Here is a 22,740-nt window from a genome sequence, read left to right on the forward strand (position 1 = left end):
ACACTGTTGGTTATGTGTGGTTTTGAATGACAACACTGTTCTTGGAGATGCTGCTCCCCTGAATAAAAGCACCCCAACCTACCTCCTGAGAGTAGCTGCCAAGACAAACAAACTTCAGATACCCACTTCCTCTTTACCTTTCCATGACTCTCCCATCACTGTAGGCAAGGGCAACACAGTCTCCTGCAGCAGCACCTTCTGCATGTTCAGGAAAGGAGTTATCAGCTCTGAACCTGCCTTGTGTCCTACACAGATCTGCAGTTCCTCATACATCATCTCTGCAGTACTTGCTCCAAGTGCTGAGTTTATAAAATTTGAATGGAAAAAAAAAACAACCCCAGCTTGGAGATTGTTATGCTACTCCTTATTCCCTTCTGCATATAAAACCTGGTCCAGGAGAACTGCCTCTCTGTGCTGTCGCTCATTACTCTCCTCTTCCTCCAGGTAGCAGTTAGTTACCTTGGGCATTTCTGGCAAATACATATATATTATAGCCCTGAAGCCATTTATAAATAGATTTTTATTTATAAAGTCAATTTCCATAAAATATGATATTCTCTTAAAAACTGCATATGTACAACTTAAGAAATCCTAGCAAGTGCATACAAAAATGCCTTCAATACATTTATTTAAAAAAGAAAACAAACTTCAGTTTTCAAAGAGATGGACCTTCACAGCAGGCAAACTCAGACACCACGTTGAAACATAACTTTACAGTCTTTTACTGAAGTGTTTGAAGAGAATAATAATAATAAAAAACCCAAACAAACACCTTTTTATCTACACCGTGTATGTTCCCAAAACATTCTAGCTGGCAGTGTTCAAGAAAAAGTAAATAGGACTTGCTAAAAATAGAACCATCTCTTCACCCTTTTTTCCTAAGGTTTCTTGTACAAAAATACGTCTTCATACACCAGTGTCCCCACAGGCGGTTCAAGTTACATATAAAATAGAATCTGACATGATAAAAAATTCCCTCCCCCTCCAGAAACAAGGAAGCATCAAGTGTTTTTAATTTCTTCTTTTCCTTTCCACCACTCCAAAGCATCACTAGACAGCAGCGGCGGCGGGGGGAAATGGTTTCGCTCGGGCATCCTCTCCGTCGATCAGCAGCTCCAAGCGGCCAGGAGGAGAAGCTACCCCGGCGCAGAGAGCGAGGCCCCGCAGTGAGTTACACCAACCATTGCACTTTCCACGACCCGAAGACGACAGGTGAACCCGGCGAGAAAAGCAGCCAGCGGGGTCCCGCCAGGGAAGAGGTCAGTACTTCCAGAGGGGACGCTGGCTGCTGCGGAGACTGCGGGCGCGGCGGTGCTGCGAACTGAGCGCGGCTGCGGAGAGATGTGAGAGCCCCGGTAGGTCCGTGCCCCGCTCCTCGAGCGCCGGAGGGGAAAGCAGCCCACCTTCCCCTTCGGCTGCCCCCTCACCTCCCGCCGGGTCAGTAGCTCCCCAGCCAGCTGGTGAAGTCCAGCAGCTCCCGCTCCTCGGGGCTAAGCGCCGCGTCGTAGCCGCTCTCCTCGGAGGAGCACGGCGAGCCGGGCATGGAGGAGCCGAAAGAGGGCGAAGCAGAGGAGTAGCCGCCGCCGCCGCCGCCTACTTCCCCGACGGCCACCCGCCCGCGGCCGTCGGGAAAAGAGGCGGCGGCGTCGTGCTCGTCGAGGAGCCGCTGCAGGGCGCGGATGTACTCGACGGCGGAGCGGAGGGTCTCCACCTTGCTCATCTTCTTGCTGGCGGCACCGTGGGGGACGTGCTGGCGGAGGGCGGCGAAGCCCAGGTTGACGAGCCGCACGCGGTTCCGCTCCCGCTCGTTCCGACGGGCCACGGCCGCCGCCGCCGCCGCGCCGGTGCCCGGCAGGGAGGCGAAGGCCAGGCGGCGCTTGCAGCGCAGCAGCTCGGGGGATGCGGGCCGCCGGCGGCCGCGGGGGGCGGCGGGGGACAGAGGCGGCAGAGCCCCGCTGTTCATCGCCGGACGGCCACGGCGGCGGGCAAAAAAAAAAATTAAAAACGAAATTTAAAGTGAGAAAAAAGAGGCGGGGGTGGGCAGCGCGGAGCGAGGGCTTATTCCCATGCCCGTGCTCTCCCGCCGCCGCTCCGCGTCTCTGCGGCGGCTCCCGCGCCCGGACGGCTCCTTATCAACGCGCCGCCGCGCGCGAGCCCCCGCCGGCCGCACGCGCCGCGCACGCCTTGCCACGCGCGCCCGCCGCCGCCGCGCCCCCGCCCGCGCCCTCCCCCGCGCGCGCCCCCGCCCCCGCGCGCGCCCGGCGCGTGGCGCCGCCGGCCCCAACAATTCCTCCCCTCCACCGCCCCCGTCCATGTCCCTGGCCCTGGCCCTGCCCCTGTCCCTGTCCCTGTCCCTGCCCCTGCCCCTGCCCCTCGGGCTGCTCTCCCTGCCCCACTGCTGCAACTTTTCCCTCGAATCACCGCCTCTGCCCTTGGAATTTTTAACATTTTAGTTTAGTTTATTTTTTATTATTACTCGTGGGAGGCGCTCCGCCCTCCCCCTCCCCGCCTCCTGCACACACCTCAGAGGACACGCACGAGCAGACAGGATTCCCCCTGCCCTCCTTGAGGTGGAAGAACGGGTCCTGTGCCTTCAAATGTCCCACCAACCTGCCCCCTCCCAAAACCGGTTGCCTTGCGGGTGGCAGTGTCGGGAAGGCGGTGGCCCAACAGCGCGGCTGCCCCCAGGGCTTTCCCGGCGGAGCGGTGAGTGCAGGTCGGCTTTTGTGTGACAGAGGGAAAGAGGCTCTGCTGTCAGATCCATCGAAAAAGTATAATAACAAAAATTTATAGTAGGGGTGTGAGTCATCTTATCAAGGCTGTTTTTCACAGGCCGGCTTTTTGGGCTTCAATGAGAGTTTCAAGGATAAAGGCATGGAGAGGAGCAGGAAAATGTAGAGCTTTTGTGGCTCAGAGATTGCGCACCAGCTTCCCTCTGCCATGCCAAGCAGTCCCTCTTGGCTCTCCATCAAGCCAGCCTTGATTCCAGCTCTGGGGGGAAGAGCAGCTGGGTAAGGTGCTTTTGGATAGCTGCATTGAACGGGTAGGAGAAAGGAGCTTTCTCTTGGAGTCCTAGAGGTGGATATGAAGAGTAACTTGCACAGTATTTTGCTAAATAAACAGTGGATGGAGGGGGGGATACGTGAACCCACTGCCCAAGGGCTCTGTCAACTCTCAGATTCAGTACAAATTCAGGATGTGCTGTCCTCAGGCCTTTGATCCTGCCTAGGCTTTAAAAAAACTTCCAAAGAAACAAACAAATCCAACCATGTGATGCTAAAACAGCCCCTCTCACTGGCTTCAGCGGAACCAGCCATGTCCCCTGTACCAGCTGTCAAGCTGGTGCTAGTGTGGCCCCTCCGTGTGACTCAGCAGGAGGTGGAGGGTGCTCATCCACTGAGGGGTTAAATAAGCTGCTAATTGAGTAACTGGAGTGTAAATTGTCTTCTGCAGGTCTCCCTCCACCCAAAGGCAGGCAGGCAAGAGGTTGGAGGCAGTTCAGTTATGGGGCTTCAGTTCTGGGGAGGGATCATAGCCCCGCCTCAGGAAAATGCTCAGAGCTGGTGTTGCTGGCAGCAACTTGGTGGCGGGGATCTATGCATGCCTGTGGCAGAGCTGTCATCGCACAGACAGGTGACAGCAAGGCTCTGCAGCACGATTTGCGTATCAAAGTAAGAGTCTGTATTCCCCTGGCTACCCTGAACCTCCCTGGTGCTGTTCCTTGGGTGTATCTAAGCCAAAACTGGGAATTCAAAGAGCTATCCATGATTTCTAGATGTGACACAGGGAAGCTCTTTTGTACCTGTGTGGGTATTTAGGGAGTAGCAAGGCTCTACCACATTGAAAGATAAATATTTTTCCTAGGGATATGTTGCAATGGCAGTGGGTTGAAGGAACCAGCCCCACTGCAGTGTCACAGGCAGCCAGGCTGAAATTCCTTGAAGTGACAGGAAGGAGCCTTACAACCCTTAGATTTTCTTGCAATCCCACTCAAGCATGCATAAGGTTTAGCACCCAAATTCAGTGGCTTCTGAAACATTCTTGGCCGTGCTGTAGGCCTGGGGGAAAACCAATGAGCATTCATAGAGCTTCCCTGAACAATTTAACCCGAGAGAAGCAGCTCATGGAGTGAGGTGCAGATGGGAGCATTTAATCTGCTGGGGGTTCCCAGCAGCACAGGGGAGCTGCTTGTGCCTATGAACATGTTTGTGAGTGTGAGCATTCACAAACATGCTCAGCTCAGGCCATGTAATGCACTTGCTCAGCTCAGGCCATGTAATGCACTTGTTTTCAGCATCCACAAAGCTGTCTTGGCTGGTGTGGGGGGCTTCCCTTGTGCTCACTGTCAATCATAGTTTAGTCAGTTAGGGCATTATTGCAGTGGAATAATATCGAAGTTATTTTATTACCTCATCTTTTAATTTCTGCTGAAAGTCTTTCTCACAGAAAAGGGGAAGCTTCTTTCCTTGAAACTTTTCAACAGAAAACCTTCTGTATCGAAGAGCCACACTCAAGAGTAATAACTGGATTTTAATCATACAAAAATAACTACAGGGAATTTTTTCATTAATAATGTGCAGTTCAAACACCAGTAAACCCAGTCTCAAGGGAGAGTGTGCAGCCTCCAGCCACAGTGATTCCACACTCAGCCCAGGGATGAACTTGACTTGTCCAAACTGGTTTCAGGGCTGCTGATCACGACACATTTCCAGCCAGATGTGGCCATCGGGTCTGGGCCTAAGTACAACACACAGCAACTGCTTACATTTTTTTAACAATGCAGCTTGCTTCCTGACAGTCTGAAGGAAGCTGGATAGGTACATCTCATACTCAGAGAAGTGCAATCTTATTTGAAATCTCCTTATAAAGTTAATGACTATGTAAGATACAGTAGAACAAGACATCATAAACACTGTCTGTGTTCACAATCAACTTCCTGATCATAATCTGGTAAGAGAGAGCATCCAGCATTGTGCTACCCATCTCCAGAGAGTAGGAAGAAGAGATTCTCCTCACCTGGAGCAGGTAAAGCAAAAATGGTAACTGCATGGTTGGTGTGGGCAACTTGTAGCCCTGTGTGGCTTTGGCCATTGTGCTGCAAGGTGCCCAAACTATTCTCAGAGAGAGAGACCATAAAGGTCTGCCATGCCCTGATGTTAGTTCTTGCATGTACCAAGTGTGAAAGGAAAGTGCTGCCCCTGCCTGACTTGGCATGTGTCAGCGGAAAGGCTGTAGATGGGGTGCTTGGTCAGTACAAATGAGCTGACATGAGCTTTTAAGGTTTTTTTGCTAAAACTTTATGGACCCCAGTGGAAAACAATAGATGTCCTGTTGCAATAAGGCATGAGAGGATGAATGCCAGAAACAAAGGGTGATGGGCAGTTGAACACCCCTATTCTTGGTGAACAGGTGAACCCCCATTTGCCTGTGTTCAGGCTGGCTTTGCTGAGAGCACGGCAAGATGGAGCAGGGCTTGTGTTGTGTCTTCAGGCCTATCATCTGCACAGCTGGCTCCTGGGCAGTCTGCAATTAGATAACATGTGGAAAAGAAAAAATAATTTAGTTTGAGTAGGGGATGTGCTTTAGGAAATGAGTACACTTCTTCTGCTTTCAGTGGAGAAAAAAGTTCATTTGAGTTTATTCTTTGAAGGGAATTCCCCGTCTTCAGCTCGTGCTCTTTTCCAATATAATTTTTCATTGAATTGATGAACTATTTTTAATAACTCTTCTGACATTTTATTTGATCACCTATAATAATTTCAAATTGCCTGGGAATCACTACAGGATTTCATACACACATGTTGAAAATAAGAGGTAAAAAAGTTCTTTGGAGATACTATGATTTCTCTCTGGTTTTGTCTCTTCCAGGGCAGCCTCCAGCCAGCCTTGTTTCAATTCACAGTGGAGTTGTATGGTGCATCTGAAGCTTGGCAAAGCCCAGCACCTCCCCCTTTTCTCCTCTCCTTCCCTTTTTGAAAAGAGATTGCCCTGGGTTTAAAAGTTGATTTTTAGCTTTGATTGTGTGTATGTGCTGTATGAATACTAAGCAGCCTTTACAATGCATCCTTGTGATGTGCCTGGGAAGGCAGACATGGGCTGTGAGGTCTCCCTGACTTCCCATCATTCCTATGGCTGTGGTGTGGTTTGATATGGACATGTTTTATTTATGACCAAGCTGTAGGGTGAATACAGCCATGTTAGGGCTGAGGGACCAAATGGGCAGATCCACTGACACTTGTAAATTTACTACATTTGGAGTTGTTTTCTACTGTGCAGGAGAGGTATTTTCCCTAATGGTGCTGTGGGCTGGAAAAGAAAGAGGCTCCTTAGAGGCATCAGGGAGCTGGCACAGATGTATCCTGTCTGGATGATGGGTGTAGTTTTGACTCCTGGATTACATCCTCTTCCTTGCCTCCAGCCCATCCTTTCTCAGGAGCATGAGTAGCAGTGTCCCAAAGCCAAAGGCCAAGTTTCTCTTACCTGCTGCCTTGACAGTGTTCAAGCAACTGAGGCTGGGGTGCTGCTGTTTCATCACTGGTGCCTGCACCAACAGAGAGAGAGCCAGAAAAGTGGATGTTGACAAAGCACTACCATGAATTCAGCCTCTTCTCCTCCATTTGTGTTTAGTGTCCCAAGTACACCCCATGTAGTATTAATGCACCAAATCCCCTGGTTCTTTCAGGACATCCCTCTGACGGAATGACCATCATTTTCTCCTAGCTCAGAAGAGGGTTGGAGGTTTATAGCTTTGCAAAAAATACGACCTGGCTCTGTTCCCTTTTTTAGATCAGTCCTTCCCGTCTGGATGAGGTGGCATGTCCTGAGACCTGTGCAACTGGGGATGCTGGTATATATATTCATAACAGTAATCTGCAAGCTGCCACAAGGCTAGAAGAAGAGAGCCATCTGTCCTCTCTGGAGTATCTTCAGACTCATTACTGTGTTTCCATGGTCCAGCTAATAACCAGAGATAAGGGAGGAAGCCACAGGCAGGAACTGTGGTCACCTGTAGTTTTTGCACAGCATTTGAGAGTGCTAAGTTGTGCTCTTGCAAAGTAGACCAATTGATAAAACCTGGCAGGGTGGGCGGGAGGCTGAGTCTTGCTGGAAAAGCCATGCTCCCATCCAGTTCACATGCTGACTGTGACAATGGTTCCCCAGCATGCCACCAGCCCTGCCTCTCTTCCCGATGGGATGAGGCTGGGGGGACACCCTGCTTCTCACTACTGCTCCCTGGATAGGGAGCTGCTGAGGCAGATGGGCACCCAGAGGAAGTTTAATCCCACACAAAGTTGTACAGATTGCCATTTTGATGGACACAGGTAAGATGAGCACATGGACTCCCACTGTGCTCCCTTCAGTAGTGCCCTTCTGTGTACCAAATGTGCCTCTCTCAATCAGATCCCAACCTCTTAATATCCCAGCTCTACTTATGCTCCTGTTTTCTTTTGGGTGAAGGACTGACTTTCTTTTTAGCTTTCTTTTTTGGGTGCTCTTGTTATTTTTCTAATGTTAGAAATCCATATGTGCGCTGCCCCAAACAGAAAATTATATGGGATACATACCTGTATGTGATAGAGAGTAAGAGAGAGACAAGAGAAACAGCAGAAAATCTCTCCACCCCCAAGCCCAGCGAAGCAGAGCAGCTATAATGGAGGGAGTGGGAACAAAGGCAGGACACCAAGCACTGGAGGTGGGAGAAGCATCAGAAGACATGGGCAAGCTAGTCAGGAATAGGTGTTTTGAACCAAAACAGAGGAAACAGCTGTTTAAAACCAAGTGTTTAAAGTTACAGACCTGCTTTCAAAGCTCTGTGAGTAAGCAAAGATACCTGTTTTTATGGCTGGAGACAAAAGGAGGTAGAACATATTTTGTGGAAAAACTAGGAGCCCTTCCAAGGAGTGTTGATGAGGATTTCGTGACCTGTCAGGTGGACTGGAGGTGAGGTGCGAGGCTCCTGTAGGGACAGAGAAGATCTCTGTGGAATTGGAGAGGGAACTGCCCTCCAGGAAGCCCACGTCGATCATCCCAACCTTCGTGAATGCTGGCCTATGGGGACCTCTAGTGTGAGACCTGGCTTCGCACAGGTCTTGCTGTGGTGGCAGGCGTTTAGGATGGGGAAAGGAACTGGGGTCTAGGGAGAAATAAAGATGGGTTCCATGGTTTTTCTCCTGTCCCTCGCTGTGAAACAGGCCCCGGATGTGCTCAGGGCAGGTGAGACGGTTGGACCCTTGCTCATGGTTGGGCTGCCCTAGCTGGTGTTAAACACAGAATTGTTCTCAGGCCTTCTTGCAGCCCTTCCAGATTTAGCCTGTAAGTTCACCTGTGGACTGGCTGTGCTGCCTTTATATCAGTCATTCCTCCTCTTGAAAATGCAGGTGGCAATACCTCCATCTGTCCCCTAGTACTAGAAGAAATGATAGGTGCTCACAGCTCTGCATTCAGATGCAGTCCTAACTCTGACATTGTTTTATAGGGCATTTTCCCTACCTGGCCTGTCCCCAGAGGTCCTGCTGCTAAACACGGGTGTCTGGGCATCAGCTGCCTCACTGGCCTGTTGTCCCCTCCCCACTACCCTCCTTCCCTGTTGTCCATCTGTTGGTTTTTCTCAGGTGATCTCCAGCTGGTGTCTGGAGAAGGAAGATTTCTGTCTGCACACGGGTACATCAGTTTCTCCTGCTGGCCACCAGGAACCGCCCCCCTAGGGCGGGGACCTGTGAGCCATGGGGACACCTCTTTTTGGCAACGGCCATGGCAGCTCTCAGTGGCATCTCGGGAGGTTGCAACCAAGACGTTTTGCAAGAAACCTTGCAAGAAGGCTAGTGATGTAGTCAGAAAATCATGACACACTTTTTCCTGTGCACATGGCTTTGTGCAACTCACTTTCTCTTACTTCTCTTTACTCTACAAAATGCATCTTCCTTCCTTTTTTCAACTTCTCTCATTCTTTGTCATCTTTCTGTAACTGCAGTTACTAATGTGGGATGGTTTTACTTTTTTATTATCTTTCTTTGCCATCTGGGAGAAGGACAACTATTTTTCATTATTCTGTTACACATGTTTTCCACCAGTCTTGCTCTGAAACTAAGGGTGATTGAGGCACTCAGTCTTTCAGGCTCACTTTGGCCAGATTGTTCCTGAGGCTTCTTTGTGATTACTTTTGAGAAACATGCATTAGGAGACAGCTGGTTTTGAAGACAAGAAGTCTGAGTCTTCTGTAGCTGTGAATCCATGGAGCCTTCGGTGATAGAAGAGGGGAAAGGACAGAATTAAAATGTCCATGGACAGCGAGGGTCTCCTGAGCAGAGGTTTATATTTACACATAGCCATTTCCTGAATAAAATACTACCAAATGTGGTTTATTCTCTTGTCTGCAAATAAAAGTTTTAACGGAGACTCAGTCAAAGTTTATTGCCATGTGGTGGTTTTAAACAGGGACAGAAGACTCTTATGCAGATCTCTTTGGGGGTTTAATCTCTTCTTTAAACAACAGATTATTTTTTCTAAACCCTTCCCCAAGATACTGTTTACACAGATTAAAAAAAGACAGTTACTGACAGTGTTCATTAAGCAAAGCTGCATCCCAGTGAAAGTCAAAAACAGCGTATTTTGATACAGACTCTTAATTGAACAGTTAAAAAAATATTTTTAAGGATCCATACTCCAAACTTCATGAAAGATTATTTTCCTGTATGCCTTTCCTTGTTTCCTAGCTGGCTGACAGCAGCCAACTGAGAGTTTGTGCAGAAAGTAACTGCCCCAAACAGTATTTAATAATCAGGCAGGAGGAGGTCCATCAGCACGTGGTGGGGACTACGCTTCCTGAGAGGACCGCTGTGGCCATGCCTCCCTTTGGAGGAAACCCAGGCTTTATCAAGAGCTGGAGGGAACAACTGCAGCTCTCTCTGGGGGCAAGCTACCATGGGACTGAAGTGCGGGATGAGGACTACCAAATGCCAGCTGCTGGTGACCAGCCTCTGTGTCATGGTGAGCAGGCATGTTTGGGGGGATCTCTGCAGAGCCAAAGTGAATTGTTGCCTTTCCCATCCCTGCTCAAAGAGGGTCAGGTTTTCCCACATTCTGTTTTTCATGGGTGGAGGGCAAGCAAAGACAACGGCCTGAGATATCATTGCACCATGGGTGGTTATCGCTGGCCAGCAGCATTGCCTCTTGCTCCAGTGATAGACTTCTGGTTTCTCAGGGCTGCCACCACACTGCAGCTCTTTCACAGCTCATCAGCCACTTCAAAAGAGAAAGGAATGGTTGCTGCTGGCAAAATGGGTAGTTTTCAGCAAAAATATATTTGCACCTGTCTCTCTAGGGCAAAAGAGGCCGATGGACCTTCTACAGTCATGCTTGTTGCTGGGAGGGTGATTGGCTGCAGGTGGGATCAGTGGAAACAGCAAGACTTTGATGGAAGTGTATGTGAGAAACTTGTGAATGAGCACTGCAAAGCGAAAGCAATTCTAGGGATTCTTTTTATCAGCTTTTAATCAAATTCAAGGGGAGTTTCTTGACATCTGCTGTTAGAGCTGATGAGAAATGGTGGAAATTGGAGAATACTTCTGGATGTTTTGGACTTGTATGTGCTTATTGCCTTCTCCCTTCATTGAAACTTGCCAGCTTAGTACTACAATTATTACTACTACTATTACTACTATCACCACTATTACTACTCCTACTACTAGTGCTACTATTACTAATATTCTGTATTTAGTTCAAAGAGGGTTGAGGACTTGGAAAGAGTGTAATACCTTATTTTGAGCCACACATGAATTTCATAGTTTGTCCAAATTTCAACATTCCAAGACTATTGGCTGCAGCAGTTGTAAGGTCATTCTCGCTTCCAAATAACAAAATATTTCATTAGGAGAAAATCAAATGGGATTGGTACCAAGCATGATTAGAGGAAACTTTAAGGCACAGCTGCTATGGATGGTTAGAAGCACATTATTGCTGTATTGAGGATTTTAGACTGGTGTTTCTTAGAAATCTGAGCTAACTATTGTTGCACTTAGCATTTTGCTGGGCATGGATCAAGATACACACAGTAATGCACAGTATGAAGGGTCAGAAGGTGCCACAAATTAGGTTGGACAAAATGCTACAGTTTGGATGTAGTTAGTCTCTGAAACTGTAATACTCCAGCAAAAGTTACTATAAAATGTCACACAGTTATGTTGTTACCACACTGTCACATTTGGCACAGGTATAGTTCCCTTGTGTTTCCCTATTGTAAAGGCACAAGAAGATGAAGTCTTATCTTAGGAGCTAGGAATGGGCTTGCATTTTGTATTTTCTAAGTTCATTATAGTGGATTTGAACCTGGTTTTAACTGTCCCACTGGTGGTGCCTTTCTCCAGTTCTGCCACTAGTCATGCTGCAGGAGCTCTGCTCTATAGCCAGGTGCCATCAGAAATGTCCCCTCTCCATCACCTGGACTTACCCTGGGCAATGTGGAGGGTGATGTGCTAGTAGTTGCCCCATGCCTTAGGCATACCTATGCTTTCAGCGATGGGACAGAAACAGATAGGCCAGCAACATAACACAGAGACAGAACCCAGCACAGATAACTTAGAAAAGTACAAGAGTCATCTCTTTGCACTCTGCAATAGGAAACAGAGCCAACAGCAGGCAATGGGACTAGTATTTCAAAGAGCAAAGCAAACAATGTCATCCCTGCCCAAAACCACTCTTGAAGCTGGCAGCCCTCACAACCACATGTATGTAGACTGCAGAGTGGGGTGGCACTGCACAGGTGTGTTGCAAGAGCATCGATCTTCTAGGTGTTCTTCACATGGTGGGAATTTAATCCACAGGCAATGGCCAAGAGACTGTGGGCTGCACAATGTCACATGCACTCATTATGCAAGAGAGGAAAAGAGCGTTAGTATTCTTAAGTGTCCGGGGTTTGTCCTTTTATGTGTACTTTGGGGTATACTTGGCGATCTCTGGATGACCAGGTTGTCTGCATTTGAATGGGGCTCAGGAGAATCCAGATACACCTCAAAGCTTTGTGTGCACTCAACAAGAGCTGATGCCTTGTAAATACCTTTCTAAAACCCTTATTTTCCAGCTGCTGGGGCTATCAATTGCCACACTGAGCACAGTTACCCACTATGGGCTCCACTTCACCCTCATCAGCGATATCTCCCTGGATGGCAACTCCTACAGAGTTATCCACTACAAAGGTATGTTGTGATTACATCTCAGTGAGATCTTTGGTGATACAAGGAGCTGAAAAATTCCCTAAAGCAATTGAAGGAAATGCAGAGGTATCTCAAGAGGAGGAAGGGGCTGTTTTTTGGAGGTTGCGTTAGGACTAATACAGTCCCACAGTCACTTTTTTCCCTTTATCAGACCTGCATGCCTGGCACCAAAGGCCGCTGTGGGAGCACAGAGTGCTCAGGTGCTTCTTTGTTTGCGCCTGTCCCTCTATTCACCATCTTCTCATCTTCCCCCTGTGCTGAGGGCTCAAGGGAAGCTCCTCAGGCACAGACAACCTAAAGGTAGAGGGCTGGAGAGGGACTATTACAGAATTTGAAGCAGAGCACAGAAAATTGAGGCTGGGAGGAGAAATGCATGGAAACACCTGGGGTTTTTTTTGAGGAAATATGGGGTATTTTCCCTTTCACAAGGGACAAATATAAACCGAGTCTCAGCTATACAGCTAGAGCAAAGATAGGCCAGATACTGAAATACCCTGCTTGCCTCTGCTGCACTTGTATCTGCTGCTTCTTCCAAGCTGTACTCTAGGCTTAAACATGCTCATACCCTTTCTAGATCCTGGTTCTCATTTTCAGTTTAACAAGTCAAGTGTAAGAACTAAGTTAGTCCAAAGCTGAGGTACAGTTCTCCCCTGTTCCTACACACATAGTGGTTATATATTGGCCCTGACTGCAGCCTCGCAGGCTCTCCCATCACAGCCACTCATCTCCAGCAATGCTTCCACTTGCCTTGCTTGCAAGCATTACCTCTGCATGGTTAGGGTAGCAAAGCCCTTTGCAGTGCTGTGGTCTCTGAGCCCTGGCCCAGGGTACCATCTGAGATCCTGCCTTAGCCAGGAGGAAACTGGAGTGTAAGTGTTGCACCAGATTAGCAGTGCCCAGAGTCCTGATAAGGACTGTGGGGCAGCTGTTGCACACCAGCACTCCCCGTTTGGAGGGATCCTTATCAGAGTGCTGAAATAATTGGCAGCTTGTGGTTTGTTGGGTGGACCAACACCCTTTTAGAGTGCTTCACTCTTCTGGAGCTGTGGGAACCACTCAGAGCTTTACAATCCTGCCAGATAAGCAAAGCATATCCCCACTGATGGGGGACATTGAACAAATTACCAAACAATTTCAGTTCTGCAACCTGGTCCTTTTGGGCCAGCTACCCTAAATGCACTTTTGGGGCCCTCTCTGGGTGAAAGCATCACACTAGGCCTCTGCTAGCACTTAGCATCTGACTGCAACTCCTATGTCTGACTTCCTTCCAGCTTTCTACTTTGGGATTTGCCTCAGCATGACCCTGATCCTGGCAGCCCTGCTGAGCTCTGCTGCCACGGTGCGTGAATCGCAGTGTCTCACCGCCATGGTGCGTATCCAGAGGGACTGGCTGGAAGGGGCCCTTTGTGACCTTGGGCTGGTGCCCTATAAATATGGTGCTGGGGGCTGTTTTGGCTTATGCCTGGGAGCGTGCATGCCTGGGGAAGGAGGCCCTGTTGTTCCACCCAGTACTGCAAAGGGACATTTTATAAAAGCATGACCTTTCAGATCTCTTCAGGCTGAGGACTGCATCCTTCTGCACCTTGTTTCTTTTGCCAAGGTCCTGTGTATGCAGCTTTCAGAGGGAAGGTGCTTATCTGCCAAAGCCACTATAGTGATAATTCCCAGGGCACTTTTTTCTCACAAAGTCAACAGTGGTTTATGTGGGGAAATTTCAGCAGTGCAACTTTGAGATCTGTTCTCCTGACTTGTGACTGCAAAATTAGCCTCCCTTCTTCTGCCCTCACTGCAAACATCCACCACAGTGGTGGTGTGAGGAATACAAAGCATGGCAACAGCCATGGGGGATTTGGGCTGGACCCTCAGTTTCAGCCTACAAGGAGAGGGTGGAGAGGTAGCTGAAATTTCCCGTTTCTCCTTTCCATCATCCACAGTTAAGCATGTATTTGGGCCTAGACCACATGAACAGTAGTAAGCTAAACTGTGAGCTCAGCTCAGTTTTAAAACATGGCCTACGTACAGGGCTTTGTCTGCACAGAGCAGCTGCCAGCCTCAGGGATGGAGGGATAAGTGGAAAGGCACTGCTTACTGCATATTTTCCCATGCTGAGTGAAGGGCAGGAGTCAACAGGCTGTTGAGCAAGAAGTTGTGCCTTAATATAAAATAATTGCATTGCTGTCATAAATAAACTAACTTTAAAGAGATTTATGTAATCTATGTAATTGGGGAAAATGATACTAGTGGCAGAAATGAGACACTGCAACCTTAAAATTCAGTGCAAAGCAACTACTGATTAATGTTTTCGTCTTCTCAATATGCAGTCTTCCTTTCTCTGTTAGAGATGCTCACAGGGGCCTGAGTGACACAATTCCCATGAATATCTCTAGCAGAATATGTATAACTCCCCTCTCTTTTGCTGAAGTGTATTTGATGTGTGGCTGTAATTACCACCTCTAAACCAACAGGTGGGTATGTACAGAGTAGTGAAGATTGTCATGGCTGCCTGAAAATACAGTCAACCTTCCCTATAATGTTTATTTGTTGCCTTACTCTCTGGTATAGTTTGGACCATGTAACTATTTAGAACAGGCTGTTAAAATTATAGCCGTTTACTGAAGCGATAGTTAAAGAGTGCCAGCACATACCCAGCGAACGCCAGAGTTGCCAAACGATGCTGCTCTCCCTTCCCTTTGTATTGTGGGCAGGGACCAGCAGGTCCTTTCCTCCAGTCACACATAGCTCCTCTAGCCCGTTTGGTTTGGTGTATCACAGCCAAGCTCTGGCTACCAAAGAAAACTCCGGCTGTCAGAACACCCTAACTGGCCATTTATTTTTTTGTGGCTCCTTGTGCATCCTGTTGGCTTGGCTCTCGCTTTCAGTTTGAGGTATCTGGGAGATGTGGCCACTTTCATTTTGAATCCCTGCGGGCACTGTTGCAGGGAGACACTGTATAACGGGAAGGGTGCGAGGTGCCTTCCCAGAAACTGTGGAGACGAGGCATCATCCCACGCATCTCTCACGTGAGATAACATGGTGACTCTTGGTTGCCTTTAAGCTCCGTTTCCACCATGTCCTGTAGCGTGAGGGGCCCGCAAATGTGTCAAAGCGCCGGGCAGGAGGCGAGGGGCGATACCCGAGGGGGGAGCCGCTCCACCGCCGCGCTCCGCCGCTGGAGGGGGCCGTGGGACCGCCAGCCACCCGCTCCGCGCTCCCCACTCGCACCGGGAGGTGCCGGGGAACACGCCGGTAACGGGAGGAGTCCCCGTAATCCCTGTAGGGTGGCGGAACATCCCAGGCCTTCAGAAATTAACGGGAACGTGGGAAATACCCAAGAGCTGGCCACCAGCAACCGTAGTGTCCGCTACAATTTGTTCATAGCAGCTTATCAGCACCTTAAATCACACGGGAATTTTGCGTATTCTTGTGAATCGCCTCCCGCCACTTCTAACTGTATCTTACACCAAGGGCCAGCCTGCTGCTTGTGTTCCCCCGAGCTCCTGCCCCCTCCCAAGGCGCACATTTAATCTCTGATCTGCCAGGAAGAAGGAAAGGCAGGAAGAGCCGATCCTGACAGCTGCGGTGAGGTGTAATCGGAGGCCAGAGCAGGGGTCAGCCTTGTGGGGCTCCAAAACTTCTTGTCAGTGTCGCATCCAGCCCTGCTGATCCCTGCTGAGCTGTAGCTCGCAGGAGTGATCAGACCCACTGGTTGTAGCTTTTTTCCTCCTTCTGCAATAGAGATGATCTTTCACTTTTCCCGGCTATTGTTTTTAAAGGACTTCTCTTCCCTGCAAAGAGTGTGTCTTGTTTTGAAGGGCATTTAATTCACTCTAATCAAAGAGGGAAGACACCAGACTATTGGTCTGACATCTGTGGCTGTACATGAAACCGAGTCAGACTCAGGGGATGTCTGTATCAATGTGGCTAATCCACCACAATGACACTTGGTAAACCAGCCACCCAGGGGAAAAGCTAACCAGGATGCAGATGGGCTTAAAGGAGTAATTTTTGTGTCCATTTGAATTATAAATGCTTATCATTATCATGGCTAGGCTTCACGAATGAAGATTTTGGGAGGGGCTCTACCCACGTGGGTTTATCCTTCGAGCCTGAACGGTGGATTTATTTTAGGTGAGGCACAGCATGCGCGAAACTGGCTCCATCCTTTGCTCCTGAGGTTCATCTGCCACGGTCTAGCAGGTTTGGACAGTGACAGTGAAGTCCTCAGGACTAAGGTCTACAGCACTCGGTATTCCCAGGAGGTCTCCCATCCAAGTACTAACCAGCCCCGACCCTGCTTACCTTCCAAGAACTGACGGGATCAGACATCAGGGTGGCATGGCTGTAGTTAGCTGCCTGGCTATCTGGAGGTTTGTGTGTATACCGTGGAGGGGTCTCAGGTCTTTGCAGACCTTTCTGGTGCCATTCTAATAACAGTACACAGTGATGCACAGTGCTTAGAAACCAGAACAGTTGAAACTCATTTAAGCCTGCATATCTCAGGAAGTTGTCTTGTAGCTGCATTACCAGCACACCAGACCAGAGAGATGCTAATGTGCATCCAATGATGCTTGCAAAAAAGCTGGTATCAAGAAAGTAACTGAGAATTTAAGGATAAAAATTTATGTTCTAAAGTCCAGGCATATTATCCTTGAAGCTCTTCTTAAACAGGGAGAATATCAACAGGTTTATTGACTGTCCTCCATCTCAGGCAAACTCTACTTTTTAGTGGTCTGTCATGCAGTCAGTGCTGAATGTAAACATCCTGCAGTTCTCACAGCCCTGGAGGCCATGTCACTATTGAAGGGGAGGAAAAGGAAAGAAAACAGACCCACCGTCAAGGTTTAAGGAATCATGTGTTGTTACCTGGTCAAGCATAAAAAGGGAAAGAACAAAAAAGCAGGGAGCAACATGCAAACCATAATAACCCAGCTGAAATTCTGATGTCTGAACTTTACAGCTTAGAAACCCACTTGTTTAGAGGAAAATTTGTGTTCAGGATGGAGCAGCTCTTCCAAAATTCTGTCATAAAAAGCCTTAGAGAATATCCAATATAACACAGTTTTTCATCAAGAATGATGTGCCAGTAAGGCCAGCATACAACACAGGCTTGTTGCTTTACTGTACCCCGGTGTATCATTGTAGGCAAGTGTGTACAGAGTCCTTAATATCACTGCAGTGCACATCAGCATCTTTCTTTCACAGTTAATCTGCCTCCTATTCTCTCCTTCATGGTGGAACACTTCTGAGTGAGGCATCTGGGTGCTCAGCTGGTGCTGAGGAGAGATTCCTATTTCAGGCTGAGATCACTGACTTGAGTTTGCTGTGTCAAAAGGCAAAAACCTTGTGTGCTTTTGGATCAACTGGGTCAGGGAGGGAGGAACACAACCTGATGGATGCAATCTGAAATTAGCTCCCCCTTTTCCCTGCCCCTGGCCTGTGCAGTCTGGCACGGAGCTGGCCCTTGCAATGACCACAGCAGCATCAAAAAGCAGCTGGAGATGAGCAGGGCAGAGGTCAGCTCCTTTCCTGGGAATGTGGGAGTTTGGCAGAGCTACCGAACCCAGTCTGAGCTAAAGGATCCTTCCCTCATCCAAAGCAGACCCCCTTAACCAAAGGGGAAGTACCAGAAACGTGAATTAAAAGAAACAGCAGCCAACAGACAGGATGCTGTTTCAGTGGATTCTGCCAAGTCTGTCAGTGATAAATTGTTCCTTGCAACAAGGATGGAAACAAGGTCATTCATAAAAGAGTAATGGATATCTGGCTGGTGACAGCCCTCCACAGGGCTGATGTGGCTGCCTTCCACAAAGAGAGCAGGCAGCAGCCTGTGGCTGTCTCCAAGGAGCTCCGAGGGTCTGGGAGACGGTGAACCAGCCTCAACCCTTCCACATTTTGTATGCAAACTGCACGTTGCCTTTTTCTTTGTTCCTCCAAATGTCTTCTAATGTAATTAGAAAGTTACTCTTCCAAAAGCCTTTTGGCTGGGAAGGGAAAAAGCAGGCTATAATTTATTTATAAGATGTTCTTGGAGTCATGTAATTGCTGTGCACCGGCTGGATGGAGGGGGAGCTTCCCAAGGGGCTGGCATGTTGGTATTCCCAGAGAAACTAGACAGAAATAAAGGGAGAGCTGATGCTGAATGTGAAAGACTGAGATGTGCGGTGCAGCTGAGGGAAAGGAAGAAGAGAAGGAGGATTTTAATCTGTGAGGATTTTGGTCCCAGAGAGATGTCATAAGTGCTGGAGCTGGTGGGGGGAGGAAGGGAGAGCACGGAGGAAGAAATCTGGGTGATGTCACTGGCATGCTGTTGTTCACATTCACCAGGTTCATGGTGGACCCTCTCAACTATAACCTTACTTGAGCGATGTGCAGCAGAATGTTCACATTGCTATCAGTCCTGATTTTTTCATCTGACTTTTTTTTTAATTTACTTGGTTTTGAACTTAATTTTGGTGCAAGTGATGACTTTGTTATCGTGTTTGTTTGGTGGGGAACTTGTTGGAGGAAGTGCAAAATGCAGCCTCTGGTCCTAGTGAGGAGCAACCTGAAATGCCTGTGTAACCTCACCTCCTCCCTCTGGTTTGTGCTGTACCTTCAGGGGTTGAATCCCCACTCCAGCTGGGTTTTAGTCTGTGACATTTTGCCCTGCGAGCCTTTCTTCACTACTTGTGTTCCCCTTGTCATGTCAGTGTTTGATCAAACTTTTCCTCTCATCCCCCTTAGGGTCTTCTGTAATTCCATTTCAGCTCCTAGCAAGACAACGAGTGATCTCATCAGCTATACAGCCAGGCAGCTGCCAAAAAAATAAAATAAGGGAGAGACTGGCCATACATAATTGAAGATTTTTCATAAGAACTGTAACAGGGTTTTATCCAGTGTCTGATGCAGAGCCTGAACAAGGTGCCCCCCAAAAAGTGGTGAAATGCCGATGGTAGTGTTGTTCCACAAGCAAAGCCTGTGGACAAGGCAGAGAAGCATGGCAGATGGACAAAAGCCAGCAAAAGGCAGTTTATTGGCATGTTCACTTTTATTTCTAGGCTTTGAAGTAACACATTTTCCTTTCTTGCTGCATATGGATGAATTTGGAGCTTTTTTATTTTAAGCTATACCTTTTAGGCAAATTTTTATTTGTGAAAGAAGCAATGCTTTTCTTCCTCCCCTTAAGCTTGAATTTGTTAAAAGTTCATGTAAGATTTAATATTTTTCAAGTTATTTCTGCTATATCATACAATGAAAACAGTCATACTAAAAATAGAAATCAAAATAATGTGCAGTCAGTTGGGTAATTTTCCCTTCCCATGGTATGTGTTGGAAGAGGTACAGTTTCATGGAGGAACTTGTAAGGGCATTAATTTTCCACTTGTACTTATTCACTATCTTTTGTCATTCCAAGACTAAGCTGTGGATTCACATTTGATGAGCCCATTTAGCCTTCAAATGCTTCATAGGCACTTTTTTTTAATGTGAAAAATTCCTTTGGTCCAGCTGTCACAGCAGGCAAGTGCTGTTTACATCAAGATTTGGGTTTTTTTAAGTCCATATGTTTTTAAAGGAAGAGACAAAGCATGTAACTGCCAGCTCTACAAGCCTAGGAAAGAAGACACAAGACACCTCCTGTGTTCTTGCCGTTATTGTTTAGACACTTCATGGTCAGTTGCTGGCCTTGATTATATCTGTCATCCTGTTGTCTAACTAGGATGGTGATGATTTAAGGAAGGCAGTTCGGCCATACAGCTGCTACCTTGCTCACTGAGTTAAGTTCAGCTCCTCTTCCAGAGCGGGTTGCTCTCTATCCTGGTTATTCACTTCTTTATGGACTATTTGTGTGGGTTTTCCTCTCTTTGAAGCCAATAGCCAAGTTTTAAATGCAAGGAATTGAATCCCATGAGTAAGGAGATGCTATTCTGGGGCACAGTTGTCCTGCAGAAAAGGAGCATACCATAAATCCAATATTTTTATCCCCCTCCTTTTTCCAAGAGGAATATGGGCAGTATAGATTAACTGCTCCACAGGAAGCTGCCTGCCTTTTTGGTCAATCTCTTCAATTTGCCATAGTGTAATTAGAGGGCTTCTGCTGGAGAATCACATTATTGTCCATCTAATTTCTGTTAAGTAACCAGCATTATGAGGGATATTAAAAGAAGATGATATTTAAACTTTAATGAAACTTGCTCAAACAAGCATATTAAATATGTCCTGATGGTGTTTGCTAATGGGTATTTTTCTCCCTATGCTGTAACTGATGGTATTTTTCCTCTTTATCCTCAGGGATTTTTCTGTTTTGCTCTGGCCTTCTGTGGATTGATCCCAGCTGCCTGCTGGAGATACACACACAGCATGGAGGTAAATGTTGGCTGCTAGAAAATACCACCAGCATCTCATCAGAGCTTTTTTTTTTTTTTTTTTTGGTAGCAACTATTTCTTCCATAAAAGGGACATCTGGTTGTAATTAAGCTATCCATGCTGAGGTCTATCAGATCCAGGCTCTGTCTCATCTGTCCTTTGCAAGAACAGGGATGCCTTCATCAGCTGCCTCTTCAACGGGATCATCTGAAGGGAGAAGCCATGGAAACCCTCATGCAGGGCAAATTCTTTGTCCTAAAGGCAAAACAAAATGCAAGTCTCATTGTAACTAGCTTTAGGATTTTTTTGCAGGGGATGTTTGTTTTGTTTTGTTTTGTTTTAAATCAGATGCTTGACTTCAGACGAGTAATTTCCAGCTGGTTCTAATTCCTGCCAGTGTCAATTGGGAGCTTCTATTCAAAGGCAATGGCAGGTTGTGGCTGTTCAGGTTGTCCCTGGCAGGGGCCAGGAGAAACAACTGGGACATGTGTATATTAACAAGCAGCAGTGGTGAAGGAAAAACACTAGAGTGAAAAACAGTGTTTTGGGTCACTATCATGCTGGATCAGAAAGAAAAGATTGTAGGAGAATTTGGAAGAAAGTTGGGATTTGAATTGTTAACCCAGAGCTTGCTGGTGCTGTGGCAGATGGATGGTGTGGGAGATGCAAGTGCTAGGGAAGTTGACTTGAGGCATGCAGAGATGTGCATCACAGTGGGTAAGCATGCCTTGGGGCTGGGATGCCCCAAAGACCAGGGTATCAGTCTGCTGGGGAAAGCAGAAATTGAACTTAATATTTACTAATCTAAAGAATTCTATATTTTTTAAAAAATCCTTTCCTAATCTGATACAATTTGCATTTGGCATACTTATTTCTCTTCCCATTCAGAGGGATTTGTTGCTATTTGGTCTTGATTCCCCTTTTTGCATTCCTGCATTCAAAAAATGTAAGATTTAAGAGACTCAGGAATGCAAAAAAAATCATGAAATCTTTCTTTTGAAAGCAGAACACTGATATTTTGGGCAAGAATCTAAATTATCTGACAGTAACTCCTGTAAGTGTTTGGGGCTTTGATAGATGTGTCATGAAGTGAGTCAATCCCTGTCTCCATTTTGCTCCTCCCCAGTCACAGGCATGTGCCGTAACCTGCAATGTTCCAGACAGCAGTGGGGATGTGAGTGATGTGAAACATCATCCTAGTGGATTAGGGATTGATGCTGCCAGCTCATCTCTTTAGGGTTACAGATACTGGGAAAATCAAAGACCAGTGTGCCAGAAGGCTGGCTGTGAGTTTTCCTTTGTGACGGTGTAGCACGACTTCATCAAATCCTGGAATCTCAGTCTATACTAGGAATGTGTCAATTGCTTTTCCTGAGGGAAAGGAGCCCTGTCCCATAATCATTCACTGTGCTGTGCATAAATTAAAATCCAGTCCTTCCGAAAGCAAAAGTCAAGACTAAGATGATGGACAAGGTCCTGCTTCCCTAGAAAGTTTGTCCAGAGCTGACCAATGGCCATAGTAGTTGAAAATCCTTTGAAATGTGCAGGTGGCAATGCTGGATCAGACTAAAGTTGTTGACCAAGGTAGGAGCTGTTGGCCAAGGAGGTTGTTGGCCAACCTGCTGTTGGCCACCATAGCAGCATAAAACCCCAGCAAGCACAAAGCAATGCTTTTTCAAATGACAACAGCTTGTGGCTCAGGTGTCTGCTGGTGGCACCTGCTAGTGCCTTTGCCTATAATGTTCTCAGTGGATTTTTCCTCTGCAAATTTGTCCAACTGCTTTAGAAATGTTAGGGTGAGTGCTGATGGCACAGCAGCACCTTTTATCTGTACACTTAACTGGCTGAAGCAGATTCAATCAGAGATGAGGCATCCATGAAAAAGAATACTTCCACAACCTCTGTATTTTTTTCTCTTCCTTTCAGGAAAAACTATCAAAATTTATTACATTCATACTAACAATTTAATATGGAAATAATTTTATTTTCATTATCAACACAGAAGGGAGGCCTTGAGCACACTTTCCTCCTTCTTCTGCAGAAGTTAAATGATAGATTGACACAAAAGCTGTGTCAGTAAAGGAGAAATGGCACCAGAAACTGTGTCTGGTTGGTCTTGTGAAAGTGTATTACTGAAATAGACTATTTAGTTATACTTTAATCCACATATGCAGAGTAGGGCATAAAA

The 22,740-nt window shown here is 47.2% G+C and overlaps 2 protein-coding genes and 1 pseudogene across 3 annotated transcripts in view; 1 reads left to right on the plus strand and 2 right to left on the minus strand.

Annotated features, from left to right (window-relative positions):
- Positions 1-611: 611 nt before the first annotated feature.
- On the minus strand, positions 612-2,153 carry ASCL2 (achaete-scute family bHLH transcription factor 2). Its single transcript, XM_071559493.1, has 2 exons — positions 1,428-2,153; positions 612-1,331 (listed from the first exon to the last, which is right to left on the minus strand). The coding sequence occupies exon 1, from the start codon at positions 1,961-1,963 to the stop codon at positions 1,439-1,441; it is 525 nt and encodes a 174-aa protein (XP_071415594.1). The 5' UTR covers positions 1,964-2,153; the 3' UTR covers positions 612-1,331; positions 1,428-1,438.
- TSPAN32 (tetraspanin 32) overlaps positions 1,046-22,740 on the plus strand; it is a 40,126-nt gene continuing 18,431 nt past the window's right edge. The window contains exons 1-4 of one of the 2 annotated variants that reach the window (XM_071559491.1): positions 1,046-1,259; positions 12,077-12,191; positions 13,481-13,578; positions 20,478-20,552. In XM_071559491.1, coding sequence (XP_071415592.1) covers positions 1,077-1,259; positions 12,077-12,191; positions 13,481-13,578; positions 20,478-20,552 — 471 coding nt within the window. In that variant the 5' untranslated portion in view covers positions 1,046-1,076. Of the gene's footprint in view, positions 1,260-9,921; positions 9,988-12,076; positions 12,192-13,480; positions 13,579-20,477; positions 20,553-22,740 lie in introns of those variants that run through there. The other variant, XM_071559492.1, reaches the window with a different exon arrangement.
- On the minus strand, positions 16,441-16,556 carry LOC139673767 (5S ribosomal RNA; annotated as a pseudogene).

The sequence above is a fragment of the Pithys albifrons genome, chromosome 6, assembly GCF_047495875.1.
Source record: "Pithys albifrons albifrons isolate INPA30051 chromosome 6, PitAlb_v1, whole genome shotgun sequence".
Taxonomy (NCBI): Eukaryota; Metazoa; Chordata; class Aves; order Passeriformes; family Thamnophilidae; genus Pithys; species Pithys albifrons.

Excerpts from the sequence above, each read along its gene's own strand:
- ASCL2 (XM_071559493.1), bottom strand. The coding sequence starts at position 1,963 with ATGAACAGCGGGGCTCTGCCGCCTCTGTCCCCCGCCGCCCCCCGCGGC.